The following is a 16,167-nucleotide window of genomic DNA, read 5'->3' as shown; positions in this document are numbered from 1 at the left end:
GTGGTTGGGGAAGAATTTTAGTTTCGTATTCCGCATAACAATGTTCAATTTTGATGTTGAAGAATTATATAATGGTGCTCAGAAAGATGCTGAAATGTATCTGTGAGTCTTTCCGTCTTTCAAAAAATTGAATTACCATGACAAAACCACTAGCTAAAAAAAAGCATTAGCAGGCTCCTAATGAGGATATGTTGTCGTTGGTACACATATGGCCCATGCCATGATGCGGATAAACGCGAAGCTAGCGTCGAATAATACGAGGCATAAAATGCATTATAATTTAGGTTAGGCAGTTGCCATCTTCATCAAGTTGTGTGGTGATGCTTTGGTTTTACCTCCCATCCAAGTTATTATAATGTCGAACAGTTTTGTCCTATTCTCTCCCAAAGTATTAGTGCCATTTTCAATGACAGCAATCTTATATGATATGATTATACTACAAATAATGTTAAGTAGACTAATTTTTTTGATCAAATTTGTAAATTATGTAATGTGTCACCAAGAAAAAATAAGCAAGTTAATTAATATTTAAGTGATAATCCAACTATCAACAACTACAAGTTAATCAACACTTAAGTGATAATCCAATCATTAACAACTATGACATATGGTTTACAAAAGGGTAATGCTATGGAGACTAAATTTGTAGACTAAATTTTATAAACTAAATGACATGAAAGTTGATGCTTAGATTATTATTTTAAGTGTTAATTAAGTGCTTATTTCTTATTAGTAATACATCATTTAGTTTGTAATTTCAATCTACAAATTTAATCTACTTAACATTATTCTTTACAAAATATTGATATTCTCCCTAGCATTGCCCTTATGTCATTAAAGTAATAATGCATAAAGATAATACTTGTAGTTCATCTTGGGGAGGATGAGCTTGTTTCCTCAATTGCAAATAACGTTCTTCCTATTAAATGTTATAATCTAACCATTCAGTTTCTTAATCTTCATTTGAAAATAATCCTTACAAAAAATCATTCGAATTCAAGATGGTTTGGTCATTCAAATGTATCAAATGAATTCACATTATGGGTACCAAGTAATTATTATAGTGCGCTGTTCATTTATTTGATACATTTAGATGACTAAACGATCTCAGACTCGAATGATTTTTTTTGTAAAGGCAATCTTTATGAAGATTAAAGAATTGAACTGTTCCGATTACGAAATTTTTATGAGGTGAAATTATGTTATTTGCAAGAGAGAATGAGCTCATACTCTCAAGGGGTAAAGCAAATATTATCACATAAAGATAATTATTTATGCCTTGTATGATTAGAATAGGAAGTCATTGTAAAAGTATACACATGATATACAAGTCATTTTTACATGACACATATACATCGCTTAACATAGCCAACCCAATCCAATAAAATAGAGACGCGTAATATTTTATCTACGTGATCTTATTTAGAGTAGTCCTTTTCGTACTCTCCTCTTTAACTCCTACACATCTCTATTAATTTTTATTCATTGATCTTCTTCAATTCATTCAATCCGACTATGAAAAATTAAAAACTATATGTAAAACGTAAAAATAGACGTATAGATAACACCACCTTTATTTTATTGACACAAGACGTTTTTCATAGTATATTGGAACTCATATCATATCCGGATCCATGTGTGTGGAGCATGCGGGCCAATTAATCTCAGCCTTTCGCCAATAATAGTCCGTAGCTTGGTTGTTGGATGGGGCAGGACAAGTAGGACAAGACAACGAAAACACAACCACACAAAGCACGGAATGTCGCACGCGCCCTAAATGCTTGGTAGTTGGGATTGAATCGCCCGGGGAACTGAACAATTATTGGAAGTGCTGGACAATGTGAGAACAACACGTGACGCGTTGTTAGATTCGACGAATTGCAGTTGGGGAAGTGTGCGTCAGCTAACTGGAACTGAAGCCACCAGAAAACGCTCAACTTTAAGGAAAGTTCAAACAGATCGAGGGGCAATTTTGTCAAAATACAATTACAGCGTGGACTGTTTCGAGGAACCGTCTACCTTGATTGTCACTTATTATATAGAGTAAAGCTTCAAATCCTTTTCATATAACCATGTCAGGTAAGGAGGTTTGGCTGAATTATTAATAATTTGGTATCAAACATTTTGGAGAGTCGAACGTAAAAACTCTTATTTATAAATTAAGTAAAATACTACTGAAAAGTAATGTTAGTTGTGAGTAAATTGTATATTTGTATTAGTGTGTGAGATTATTTTTTTCAACCGAATTGAAAGCTCCAACATAATTTAAGGGGCAATTAGCTACAATAAATTTTGACGTTTCATTGCAAAAATTATCAGTTTTCATGACATCATCATTATATTGTCGTTATGTCATCATTGCATCGTCAATATATGACGCATACTGAAAAATGATTATTTGTGCAAACCAAATATCAAAATATGTTTACTGTAACTAATTCCCTTAATTTTAACAAGGCCACGTTAAAACACTTTAATCTTTTTTTTTTTTTTAAACGATATTATCTGGGATGGTAGAAGAGGAGGCGAAACCTCACAATGGGCGAGCCAGAATAATGTGGTTCAAATTCGTCTTTGGGGAGAATCGAACCTAAGATATCTCACTTATAAGTGAAGAAGAATATCACTAGACCGTAATATTAAATGGCAACACTCTAACCTCTTATACATATTCTTCAACATGCATTCAAATTCAATAACTTACTTAAAATAAATAAATAAACAAAAAAACAACTTATTTTTCAATATACCCAAAAAACGAGTTGGTGACGGATTGTGCACCCGGAGCGAGAGCGGGATTAGGAACGGTCGAATTCTACTGGGTTCGTCCGAAATTTGACTTGAAAACCGCTCTGAGCGGCTGAAATCCATTAAGGGAGCGGCTCGAGGGGGTTGCAATTCGCCAAGAGCCCTTTCGATTTAAGTTCCCTGCACCTTTGCAACATTCATGCGTTGCCAAAGCTCTCAGGCTTCTACAATCTTGAAAAGGAGAAGTCGTTCTCCTGTTCAAAGAATATCGCATGGAAGAGGATAAAGTTCGGAATAAACGACAACGTGTCGTTTTATTTAAAGAAATTGTTATTAGCACTCCAAAAATCTCTTTCTACACTCTAAACTTTCTATATTAGAAAAGAAAAATACATTTTGTGAGGAATGTAGAATGAGATTTTTGGAGTGTCAATAACACTTCCCTTATTTAATACCGTTTCTATTTTTTCCCTTATCAATAGAAATACTAAATAAAATTATTAATAGCAGATAGCACTTACCGCAATGGCAAAAAGAAATAATGCTTATGCATCTAGGTGTGAGTTTGATCTCCACCACTTCCTCTTTCCTTTAATAATTTAACTCATTAATGCTATCGTTTGTATAAAAAATATATATATAAATTATTAATAAAAAATACTAAATAATAAGACTCCTAATATGAATAGGACAATTTGGAACACTTAATTATTATTAGCATATATAGGCATACACAAAGTGTGTGAGAAATTTTTTTTATTTTTGTTTTTGAAATAGAAGGAGACAGAAAGAGAGTGATAAAGAAGGTGAGAGTGAGAAGTTTATTTATTTATTTTTATTTTTAATTAGAGATATGTTAGGATTACATGTAGATGAGACTTTGAAAAGAAAAAAAAACAAAATTTGGTTGTGTGAAATTACATTTCTGCCCCATATTTCTTATTCATCTTCTGTTTTAATCAGAAGGTTAAACTGGTAATTTCATAGGATTTTGGTTGACAATGAGTGTTTTATTAATTAGTAGAGATTACTACAAGAATTATAATATTTTTTTTAATTGCCAAAGCAGTCCGCTCCCAAATTAGGGTTTGAGATTTGACGAATCGCCAAAATCACCATTCCCGAATCTTAACTCTCACTCTTGAATTCATATTTCATAGATCTATACTAGGAGGGATTTTTTGTTGTAACGGAAATATGGACTGGTACACCAACTGTTATAATACAAGTGTTTGGAGATTTTTATTTTTTTTTAGTTTCTGACAATTTGTATTATGATACTTGGTGTACCGAGACTAGCTTTAGGGACTAAGCTGGACTGGCTTAGACTAGACTAAATTAGATTGACTTAGTGAAGCGTTTGGTGTAGTGTTAGGACTATAAAAAAAAGTACTATAATTTTTATTAAATTAATTTCTTTTCTATCAAAAAATTAAGTTGTTCCTACAATCATTCTCCCAGCAAACTCTACTCTTCCCCTTCTCGATTTCTCTACAAGCTCCTCCATTTACCTTTTTATCTCCACAATCTCACCATCTCTCTCACTTATCTTATAGTTATCTTAACTTTTTTTAAACTAATTAATTTTCTCCTTTAATCTTATTAGATACCAAATTGCATGAAAAATGAACAGATCTCCCCAACCTTCATCGTCAACCTCTCGATCTGCTTCTCGTCAGCAACGCCTACCGATGGTAGCATTGCCAGGTGCTCCATCAACTCGCGATTTTTGCCTACAGCAACGTTGCTTCAGCTTTCCCAGGCTTGGGCCACGAAAGAGCAAGCAGCATCGACGAGCTGGCCATAGTGACGGTGCAACAAAAGAAGAAGGCTGAGTGGATGTCAGGGTGTAGCAAGTGTAGGCCTCATTTTCCATTTTAGTCCTGCTTAATACCAAGCGAAAGCTCCGGACTAAATAACGAGCTTTAACGAAGCGCATAGGGACTGTTAGTCGGAGCGAGTCCCATTCATTCTAGTCCAGAAACAGACCAAACACAGAATTATAGTCCTACTTAAGTTAGTCCCTCTTAAGAAGGTGTAACAAACGCACCATTATAGTATAAAATATAATGTTGGCACGCATAGTTGCAGGAAAGTAAAAAGTCATGAAGTTATTACATAAAAGAAAAAAGAAAAACAAACTCTTTCAAAGTGAAGCTCTCTATGGACTCTCTGCCATATCATAATTTAACGTTAATTCTCATGTTAATATTATAAAATATTGTGCGAAAAAACATGAGGTGACAGAGAATCCATAAAAAGTCTCACTTTTAAGAGAATCTTCTTAACATTTCTTCACATATAATTAATATAAATACAAATAAATCCTATTTTTGCTTCTTTACCCTTATTGTACTGTACTTTTCTTTATTTTACCACAGAAGATTTGAGAAAATAGAATAAGGGAGGAAATCAAAGAAGAGGTTGACAAAGCTTCTTCTCTTAGGACTCTTAATTCTCTTAATTGAAGTATATAGATATAGATAATATAAATCTTTTAGCCAGCCTCTCTGCACAACAAAGAGGCTTCATCTATTTGTATTTGTTCCGTTTTATTTTTTGGCTAAACTGTATAAACGGTCCTCATGATGACACTGAATTTGAAAGATAGTCTTTATTTAAAAAATAAAAAATAAAACCTATATGGTGAAGATAATTTAAAAATTAAGTGTAGTTGAAAATCAAATTTTCGTTTAGACTTTGCTCGTTAGCCTCACACGCGTAGTGAAATTTGCCCTTTTTTCTCTTTTAATTTACATCCCTCTTCGTTTTGAAACAATAAAATCACGATGTGCGCATTTGCCGTGTATAAAATAGCCTCCAAAAAAAAAAAAAAACAAAAAAAAACGCAACCGTGTACTTGAGCAATAGTTATAGCTTTAGATTTGAGAAGTACAAAGTTTATCTGAATTATTGTGAAAGACCTTAATGTAGTTCTTGTTTAGAAGGTTGTAAATTCAACTTATGTACCATATGTAACAAAGCGAAAGTTGAAACTAAATGATCAACGAATGGTATTAAACATAAAGAAGAGGATCCTCTCCGGATCCATTTTGTAGGGATCCTAAGAATTCCTACATTCTAGCCATTTATTGTACACCGTGCGATCAGTTTTCGTCAGATACTATTTATGTTTAATTTTAAATAAAAAAAAGTCAAACGATGTCTGACCGCACGATACACGATGAATTACTAAGATGTAAAGATCCCTAGGATCCCCACAAAATGGATCCGAATGGAATCCAATTCCTAGACATACGATAAAGATTTGAAAGCATAGTAGGCTCAATCACCACTGGATGACCTACTAGTTAGAGATGAATTTAAATCTCGTATTTCACACGGCACGTCCTAAGTTTGATTTCTGACATTGATGAATCACACTGAAATGTCTCTGTAAGTCTTTCTGATCTCAAAAAAAAAATAAATAAATAAATAAATAAAAAACCCTATCATGACAAAGCTATTAGCTATAAAAAAAGGAAAACTAATGAAAATGACTAGAAAACTTTTAGTTTTAATGATAATGACAAAATAAAGGGTAAAGTGAATAGTACCAGATTTAACTTTTTAATGTAAAAATATAATTTTTCATTAAAATGAATAGTACTATAGGTTTTTCATTAAAACTCTCAAAAAAGAAAGCATAGACTCGTAAGAGGACATGTTCGTAGTTGGTACGCATGGCCCGTGCCATTAAGAGGAGAAACGAGAAGCTAGCGTCCAATAATACGAGGCATAGAATGCCTTAAATTAGGTTAAGCCAGTTGCGTCATCGTTCATCAAGTCCTGTGGTGATGCTTTGGTTTTAGCTCCCATCCAAGTTATAATTATGTACCAAAGCTTTGTCCTACTATCTCCCAAAGTATTAGTCCCCTTTTCAATGACAGCAAACCTATATGACCATGATTATCTTATGCGTAGAGAAATGCTTTGATTTTTGTCATTATAGTTTATAATGTTAACACATAAATTGGCGTTAAACTGAGAGGTGACAGAGAGTCATACTTTTAAAAAAAGTATCTTTAGTATTTCTCAAGTTAGAGTCTCTTTAACATTTCTCAAGATAGCCCATGTTTTTAGATCAATAAAAAATAAGTACGTTAATAAATATTTAAGTGGTAATATAATAATTAACAACTGCATCATACAGTTTACAAAATATGATTTAAATTTATGATTCTTCTAACATTACCCTTATATTATTATATCAATAATACATAAAGATAATACTCGCATTCTAGAGGATGAGCTCATTTCCTTCATTGCAAACAACGTTATTCGTCATTAAGAGCATCTCCTCCCATCCTCAATTGCCCTTGAAATTGGGTGAAATTGCCTTCTTGCCCAGAAGAAGTTGCTCCATCGGTAATAAAATAGGAGGGCAATTGTAGGAAAGGCAGGTGCTTTAGTAGCTGACCTTCCAATTACTGTAAGGGCTCGTGCTCGAGTGGAGAAGCATCAGACTGGAGGGCCCACCCCTCGTGAAGGACCAGAGCCAATCGGCTCAATTTTGATGCAACAGCAGGGCAATCAGGACTGTTAGATTCTAAAAAATTGAAAAGTTGAACCGCCAGGATTAATCCAACTCCCAAAAATCCAAAAAAAATCTGAAAAATTACCAAAAATTTTGAAATTTTATTTAAAAGCATTCAAAAACAATTTTTTTTAAAAATATTTAAAAGCATTAAAAAAACTTACAAACTTCGCACTTAAAAAAATCTTACAAAGTTCAGCACATTTGTAAAGTAAACATTTAAAATTACGACAATAACAACATGTGAAGGATACGATGAAGAAAAAATAAAAAAAATAAATTTGTGAAGAGTAATCTCCCTTAATGTTGCCCTTTATTCTTCCAAATGGGTGGACTTTGCACTAAGACAATTACAATTTAGAGTGAATAGTGAGGGTAATTGCCGTTGCCCTCCAATTACCATTGCCTTCCACAAATGGATGGAGATGCTATAAGATTTTATAATTCGGACAATTTTGTTTCTTAATCTTCATTTGAAAATAATTCCTGCAAAAACTCATTCAAATTCGATATTGTTTAGCCATCCAAATGTATCAAATATATTCATGGTATAGGTACCAAGTAATTACTAATAATGAGCTGTTGATTTATTTGATACATTTAAATGACTAAGTGATCTCATATTCAAATTTTTTTTTTTTGTGAGAACGATCTGTAAACAGGGCCGGTCTAGAGATTTTTGAGGTCCAGGGCGACGCCAAAAAATGGCCCCTCACTTTATATAAGAAAAATATTTGTTTTCACATGTAAGACATCGATAAAATTATACTTAGAAAAACACTTCAAACTTAATAATTTAGAAACACAGAAAAACTAATTTATTTTGTATCGTGAGAAGGAAACAAAAAAACTTCGGGTTTACGAGTAGATAGATATGAATTTTGTTTCCCATCTGAACTTTTAAAGTGTTTTTGTATAAATCGTGAGGTGTTTTTTCTTATTTACTAACCTTGTCAATATGGGACTAAAAAAATAATGATGTTATTGAGTTTGTAATTGATATGTATAAGTAATAAATGGGTACTAAATTAAACTTTTTGATGACATGTTATATGATTTGCAAATTTGGTCTAAAAATTTGGTCAACGCATTACTCTTCATTGAAGATTAGACTTGAATTGGAACAAATGTTTAAAAATAACAACCCACATAGCTACTAGCTACTAAGTAAAAATAAATTAACAACCAAATAAAAATTCGAAAAAATTGAAAAAAATAAACATGCACCTAGCATTTCAAACTTAGGACCTCTTGTCAATTTTAAACAACAGAAACCATTGATTCTAATTAAACTTCTTGATCATTTAGCCAAATTTTATATATTTATACTCTTATGAAAAGAAATTTGTAAAAATTGAAAAGTAAATAAGCACACACGATGTTTTGAACCTAAGACCTCCTGATTAATTTCAAACAACAAAACCACCATTTCTAGTTAAATTTCTTTGTCATTGAACCAAATTATATAAATTTATACTCTTATGAAAACATATATAAATATACTAACCTAATAATTTTGGTGCCCCCAATTATTTTGGGCCCTGGATGGTCGCCCTGCCAGCACCGGGCCTGGGCTGGCCCTGTCTACAAATGAAGGTTAAGGAGTTTAGCAATTCCGATTATGAAATTTGTAAAGTAAAATTACGTTATCTATAAGTGGGAGAATGAGCTCATACTCAAAAGGGTAATGCAAGTATTATCCATACATAAACACTTAAAAGAGAATTTGTATATGTCCTCGTATGATTAGCACATAAAAGTCACCATAAAAGTATACGCATCCGTACAAGTCATTTACATGACATAAATGTACCGCCTAATATGGCGCCCAATCCAATAAAATAGAAACACGTAATATTTTATCTAAAAAATCTTATTTTATCTAAAAAATCTTATTTTATCTAAAAAATCTTATTTTATTGACATAAAAACGTCACGTGAGGATAATATTTGTGTCATTTAAGCTTTCGCCATTAATAGGCCAACCAATTTACCATTCAATACTCCTATCACAGTAGTAGTCCGTAGCTTGGTACTTGGGTGGGGCAGGGCTAGTAGGACAAGACAACGTAAGCACGACCACACAAAGTAGAGAGTGTCAAACGTTCCCTATATGCTTGGTAGTTGTTGGATTCAACGAATGGCAGTTGAGGAAGTGCGTCTCTTATGCAGCAAATTGGCTGTGATATTTGGTTGCAAATTGCAATAATGATCAGTTACCATTATATTATTGTTGTTTTGTTGTTATATCATCGTTGTGTCGTCGATATGTGATCAACATATCGTTGTACAGAAAAATGCTCATTCCTTCAAACAAAATGTCAAAATTTATTTATGGTAGCTAATTCCCTTAATTTTAATGAGGCCGCATTAAGCACTCTATCTCTTCTACATATTCTTCAACATGCAATCAAATTCAATAACTTACTTTAAAAAACAAATATAAAAAACTTATTTTTCAATTTACTTGAAACGCAAGACACTACACCACAAGTCTTTATAGAATTAAAAGACATTACAAAATATATTGGGTTTGATCGTAAAAAAGATTATCTTCAAAAGAACCAAACTATTTTTGTTGTGAACTCAAATGTGGCAGATAGACAAAGTCCCCATTGATAGTCACACACTTCAGCAATCCATTTTATCTTTGAAAATTTTAATCTTTTCACTTATAACATGACACGTAATGTATTAACATGAAAAAATATCTCCGACTTTAGAAATAGCGACATGGTTTGCACAAAACTATTGGCAAAAAATGGTCACACGCCTATGTGTGGTGTCATATGACTAACATAATCACACCACTTGGTTGCTGGCGAGGGCAATGTTGACTTTTCAGGGGCCGTCTTTTTCAAGAAAAAGTATGGATGGTCCAATCTGGACGCCCCGCGCTCCCGACAGTTGTGACCCCAAAAGGCTATTTGTGGTGGAGTTGGCTTCTTGCTCTCCCATTTTCCATGAATTTCCATCTTCTTCATTTATGCGGTTACATTTAAATATGTTTACATTTTATATTATTATTATTTTTTTATCTTATTATTTTTATAAAAAAAATTAATATAAAATGTTAACGTGGTTTAGACCACACAAAATAGAAGGAGATGAGAGTATATGAGAAGTAGGAGGGCAGAGAAGCGAGCTCCATTTGTGATATACTTCACGAGAAATTTTTAATTGGGACGGGAATACAGGTAATATATTACGTGTTTTTATGTAAGTGGTAAAAAATTTTATTTTTTAAGTTATTAACATTTTAACACATATATCCCATCATTTATATAATGACACATAATATACCATTCCGTGTGATGATCACATTAAAAAAATATCTCATACTTCACCAAGTACAAATAATAATAATGGAGACATTATTTAAAAAAGAAATGTTATAAAGACTCTCTTAGAGATTTTTGTGAGTTTATAGGCTCTTTATCATTTCATATTTTAACTTCAATTTTTATGTTATTATTATAAAATATTATGAAAAAAACATAAGGTGATAGTAAATTCATGAAGAATCTTACTTTTGAGAGAGCATACTTAACATTTCTCTTGCTAAGGAGACTCTCTAAAAATGAGATTCTTCGTGAATTATCTAACACTTTATGGTGTAACGTTAATTCTCATACTAATATTATAAAATATTGTGTAAAAAAAATTAGGCGGCAGAGAGTTGAGTCCCACACTTTGAATAGAGCCTTACTGACATTTCTCTATTTAGAAATACCTAATTGTAAATAGTAGATTATACTACTAGTTGTGTGTTTGGCACTCTGGTTGTCTCATTTTATTTTTTCGTTTGAAGAAAAATTGGGATGTACGTCTCTTCTCCTGCAGCTGCCCAGATGCGCCATGTTTCTCCAAATTTCCTGTAAATTTTTCTCCACGGTAATTACATCTGCTACTGCTGAATTGCTCATGTACTTCTTCATCTCTTTCTCTTCCTTTCAACTTTCTTTGTTTTTTTGTTTGTTTTTACTGCAAGAAATTGGTTTTTGGTTTTGGTATTGGGTGGAGCATGGATGGTGGTGTTCTTCATGTATGACATAATTTCCTATCTATTTTATATTTATTTATTTGATGATTTTGCAGATTATTGAGTTGATTTCTGTGTATTTGACTTACTGGGTATTTTTCTTAATTAATTTTGGTGTAGATCTTGTATTTTTGTTATGGATTTACATGTATATGTAGTTGTTTGTTTTCTTGTTTATTCTGCTGTTGAAGTTTTAATGCTTTTTGTACTACTGTTTTGAAGGAAGGAGAATAATAAATCTGAATTAGGTAACATATTTGGATGTTGAAATTATATTAATGATAAAGTGATTTCAATTTCAAACAAGCAAGGATGGAGAGTTTAATTGCAAGCCGAAACCACATGTATCTGCGATTCTGTTCGGTTCTTAAGCAATAGTGAGTAGCAACTAGAGCCAGGAATCCAATATAAAGAATTCAACTCAATCGGAATAGTCTGGAAAGTTTGAATGAAATGTACTAAAAGAAATATATTGCATCTAGAAGCGATACTCGGTAACACGAGAAATTGGAGAAATATCAACCGTTAATACGATACCAGATAAGTACCGGTTAAGAGTTATTAGAATTAAATTGAAGTCAATGTTTAGTTGTTTGTTAAATTGAAAGTACAGATAAACTGAGTATGGGGATTTTGTCCCGGGAATGAAAGCGAATTGGTAATGAGAAGATGCTATGATTTTGTAGAAATTCTGCGGTTGCCAAGGAACTCTAGAAAAACCTTGATATGCTACTTGTTTAGTTTAAGATTATTGACATTGATTTGTTTTTCCTTTCTTCTTTTTTGAAGGTTGGCTGTCTTTGCTTAGGCAAATAAAAACAAACTCGGTTACAATTGTCAGGACTTGGAAGTGCTTTGTTCTTGTCAAACTCTGTTGCAACATGGCGAAAAATTTAACAACAGTTAACTCATCTGTGCTCTATAAGTATTGGGTTATAAATGTCAAATTTATGTTATTGAGTTGTGCGGTCTCCTGTTGCTGTTGCACCTTTGGATCGTGGGTTCATGGTTATGAGTTGTGAGTTTATATCATGTATTTAGTTTTTTAATTCATTTGTACTGGCATTTTATATTGGATGTTTCCATATTTTTTGTACTTGGTTTCCAGGAGAATTTATTGTTCAAATTCTTTCCAAGTTCAATGCATTATTCAATCTCAAGTTTCTCCAAAATTTTCATTCGTTTGGTTAATACGTGGAAAGCTAGATATTATTTGTCAGACTGCACTTGATTTAGATCAGACTCTCTTGCTTCTACTTATTTTTCTGTCATATATTATTAGAATGTGTCATGCTGGACTTTCTGAAAACTGTCTCTTCCTCTTGAATTGACACTGGCCACAACCTAGAATATTTTCCTTTTGTTTCTTGTTTTTTCGGAACTAAATTCCTGCAGTGGAATTGCATCGCATTGTTTAACTTTTCAGCAGATATCATTTCCATCAATTTGGTTTATTCATTAATTCAGTTGTGTTTTCTGTTTTCCTCTTACTTCAGGGTTAATGAAGCTAAATGATTTTACAGAAGGGAGCACAACAAGCTCCAACGATCTCTGCAGGCGAATATTAACTATTCTTATAAAGGGGTTCTATCCAAGAAACGTAGTCAGATATTTTTGGAAGTGATATTTTATTAATTCAGGTGTTGGGTCTGAGCTTGTGTAAGATGGACAGGTCAGACACATCAGGCTTTCTTAGCGGTGGAGGTTGCACATTAGCTTCTGCTTCATTTACTTCCGATGTGTCGACTTTCTAATTGCTTGTGGTAAAGAGTGATCTGTGACTTGTGTCTTAAAGCACAATTATTAGAAAATGGATTTGAACAAGAAGAGTATGCTATTTTCCCATGATGGGCAGTTCACGAAAAATGACCACTTTGGTGATACTGCTCTATGCTTGAATAGCCCTGGCTCAGGTGGAAGCAACGCAGGCAGGTCTAGGTGTACTCAAGGCAATTTTAGGGTTAACTGTTCTAGTGCTCCTGATGACAGCTGCAAATTGGTACTTGGATTGGGCCCAACACCGAGCGCGTACTGCAATGATTATTACAATTTTGGACCCACAAAGAATAGAGGATTAACTACTGCATTGTCTCAGGGATTTGCATCTGAGGGTGATTCAATACTTCAACTTGGTCTTTCTGGTGGGACTTTTGAAGCTTCAACTGTGCTTGATTATTCAATTTCGAGAGAGACTGATGTAAATATTAATTATGGCCAGAACCAAGTATCTTCTGGAGATAATCAAGTCTCGATTCCACCTGTTGACGAGGGTTCTACTTCAGCCAGGAAATCAGGTGGTTATATGCCATCACTTCTTTTTGCTCCGAGGAGAGACTCTGTCAATCTTTCTCTGTACGGTAAAGAAATTTTAGACCTCAGGGTCAAATGCCAGCTATCTGATCCAAGGTGTGAACCTTCTGCTACAACAGATTACTCAACAGAATCAATCTCTGAGCAGACAGCTACAGGGGAATCTTCAGACCACCGAACTGGCAATCTAAAAAAATGCAAATTTTTGGGCTGTAGAAAAGGAGCACGAGGGGCATCAGGTCTTTGTATTGGTCATGGGGGCGGACAGAGATGCCAAAAACCTGGGTGCAACAAGGGTGCTGAGAGCCGAACGGCGTACTGCAAGGCCCATGGTGGAGGGAAGAGGTGTCAACACTTAGGGTGCACTAAAAGTGCTGAGGGGAAAACAGATTATTGCATAGCTCATGGTGGTGGCAAAAGATGTGGCTATCCAGGTGGATGTACAAAGGCTGCCCGAGGAAAATCAGGGCTTTGTATTAGACATGGCGGAGGGAAAAGGTGTAAGGTGGATGGCTGCACTCGTAGTGCTGAAGGACAGGCTGGTTTGTGCATCTCGCATGGAGGTGGTCGCCGTTGCCAGTATGAGGCGTGTACAAAGGGAGCACAAGGGAGCACCATGTATTGCAAGGCACATGGTGGTGGAAGGCGTTGCATATTTCAAGGGTGCACCAAGGGTGCCGAAGGAAGCACACCACTGTGCAAGGGACATGGTGGGGGGAAGCGCTGCCTCTTTGATGGTGGTGGGATTTGCCCTAAGAGTGTACATGGAGGCACTAATTTCTGTGTTGCTCATGGTGGTGGAAAGAGGTGTTCTGTGCCAGGCTGCACAAAAAGTGCCCGTGGCCGCACTGATTGTTGTGTTAGGCATGGTGGAGGTAAGCGTTGTAAGTTTGATAATTGTGGAAAAAGTGCCCAAGGGAGCACAGACTTCTGCAAGGCCCATGGTGGGGGAAAGCGATGCATTTGGGGAGAGGGTAAATGTGAAAAATTCGCCAGGGGCAAGAGTGGTTTATGTGCCGCTCATAGCAGTATGGTTCAGGACCGGGGGATAAATAAGGGAGGTCTCATTGGACCAGGACTCTTCCATGGGCTTGTATCTGCGTCTTCAACTGCAGGGAGCAGCTTTGACAACAATCATTCATCTTCAGGCATCAGTGCCATTTCTGACAGCATGGATTCGCTGGAAAAGCCCGCAAAAACACATCTCATACCCTCACAGGTGTTGGTTCCTCTGTCGATGAAGTCTTCATCATCCTATTCACATTTCTTGAATTCTGAGAAGCCTGAGGAGGGGAGAGATGGGTATGGCATCGGTGTTGGCAGTTGTAGCGGGATAAAGAGCTTGGACTTCAAAATCCCAGAAGGGAGGGTCCATGGAGGACCTCTCATGTCACTATTTGGTGGTGATCTGAAAAATGCTATCGATGGCATGTGAGTGGTAATTTTGTATCTTAATTTCTAGATTTATTGGGTTTGGGATATTTTTTGGTGGAATTGTGCATAATTTTGCCGCCTGTTCAAAGACTCGTATATAGTTTGTGTGTTTTACTGTAATGCTATGGATATTTGATCTTGTTTGTGGTTATTCTGATGAGTGTTTAGATCAGTGTGGTGCATGTTTTAGATCTGTAGGTTTAAAACTCAGCTCAGTTTCTTTTCTTTCTTTATCCTAGCTGATATGCAATATCTGAGAGTCTCGTTTGGTGTCTAAGATTGAATTGGATTGGATTGGACGAAAGAAGTAGATGCAATGTGAGGTCGAAGGAAAGAAGTAGATGCAACTTCTAATTTTTTTTTATTTATGGATTTGTCACAAATGAAGCTTATCCTTTCCAATTTTTTGCCAGTTTTGTAGAGATTGAAAGGGATGAGAGTTTTCTTTTATGACCACGTCATCTTTTACCTTCAACTTCACAAAATTAAAAGTCTGACATTCATTTTTTCATCCAACATACATATAAATCTTGTGAGTTTTCTAATCCAATCTAATCCATTTCTAGACGACAAACGAGAAAGAATGCTTGACACTTAACACAGTCATAAGTGGCAGAAAGGAAGCACAGATTTGATCTTTAGCTTCTTGACAAGAAACTGAGAAACATATCAATTCGATAAATACCGATAGTCGATTTGTTGCCCATGTCCTAAACTGCAATGAAAGCAATTTTATCCCAAGCTTGAATAGACAAACGGCGCGCATAGCCGCACTCATTCAAGTGTCATTCTACTCCTGATATTATTGGGGAAAATACAAAACAAAATCTACACTTCCATCAACGCGTTCAAAATTATACTATCCAATCACTGAAGAAAGTTAATGTTTCACCATAAAATCAATTGACAATATAAGGAGTTAGCCCAATTATTTATAAGCGCATGCAAGATCCCTCATTTATCCGATGTAGAATTCGTACTCTTAACAATCACTACAACCATGTGGTCCGAATCGGATCCACAGTTGGATTGGTCTCAAACCCATAAATATGACCCGGATCTGGTCTGAGTAGGAAAATTTATTGGTCTTAAGTGG

At 34.7% G+C, this 16,167-nt stretch overlaps 1 protein-coding gene across 5 annotated transcripts; it reads left to right on the top strand.

Moving 5' to 3' along the window:
* The first annotated feature begins 10,958 nt into the window (after positions 1 to 10,958).
* LOC137711195 (uncharacterized) lies at positions 10,959 to 15,243 on the top strand. Of its 5 annotated transcripts, none has more exons than XM_068450406.2 (3): positions 10,959 to 11,179; positions 12,117 to 12,345; positions 12,824 to 15,243. In XM_068450406.2, the coding sequence occupies exon 3, from the start codon at positions 13,138 to 13,140 to the stop codon at positions 15,070 to 15,072; it is 1,935 nt and encodes a 644-aa protein (XP_068306507.2). In that variant the 5' UTR covers positions 10,959 to 11,179; positions 12,117 to 12,345; positions 12,824 to 13,137; the 3' UTR covers positions 15,073 to 15,243. The 5 variants fall into 5 exon arrangements, with proteins under 5 accessions (XP_068306507.2, XP_068306532.2, XP_088542366.1 ...); XM_068450431.2 differs by having other exon boundaries at positions 11,011 to 11,179; positions 12,117 to 12,229; XM_088686240.1 differs by having other exon boundaries at positions 11,039 to 11,211; positions 12,117 to 12,229.
* The last annotated feature ends 924 nt before the right edge of the window (positions 15,244 to 16,167 follow it).

The sequence above is a fragment of the Pyrus communis genome, chromosome 15 (genome assembly GCF_041283825.1).
Source record: "Pyrus communis isolate YQ-2024b chromosome 15, ASM4128382v1, whole genome shotgun sequence".
Classification (NCBI taxonomy): domain Eukaryota; kingdom Viridiplantae; phylum Streptophyta; class Magnoliopsida; order Rosales; family Rosaceae; genus Pyrus; species Pyrus communis.
The sequence above is the reverse complement of the archived record's forward strand: the minus strand, read 5'-3'. Positions and strand labels throughout refer to the sequence as shown.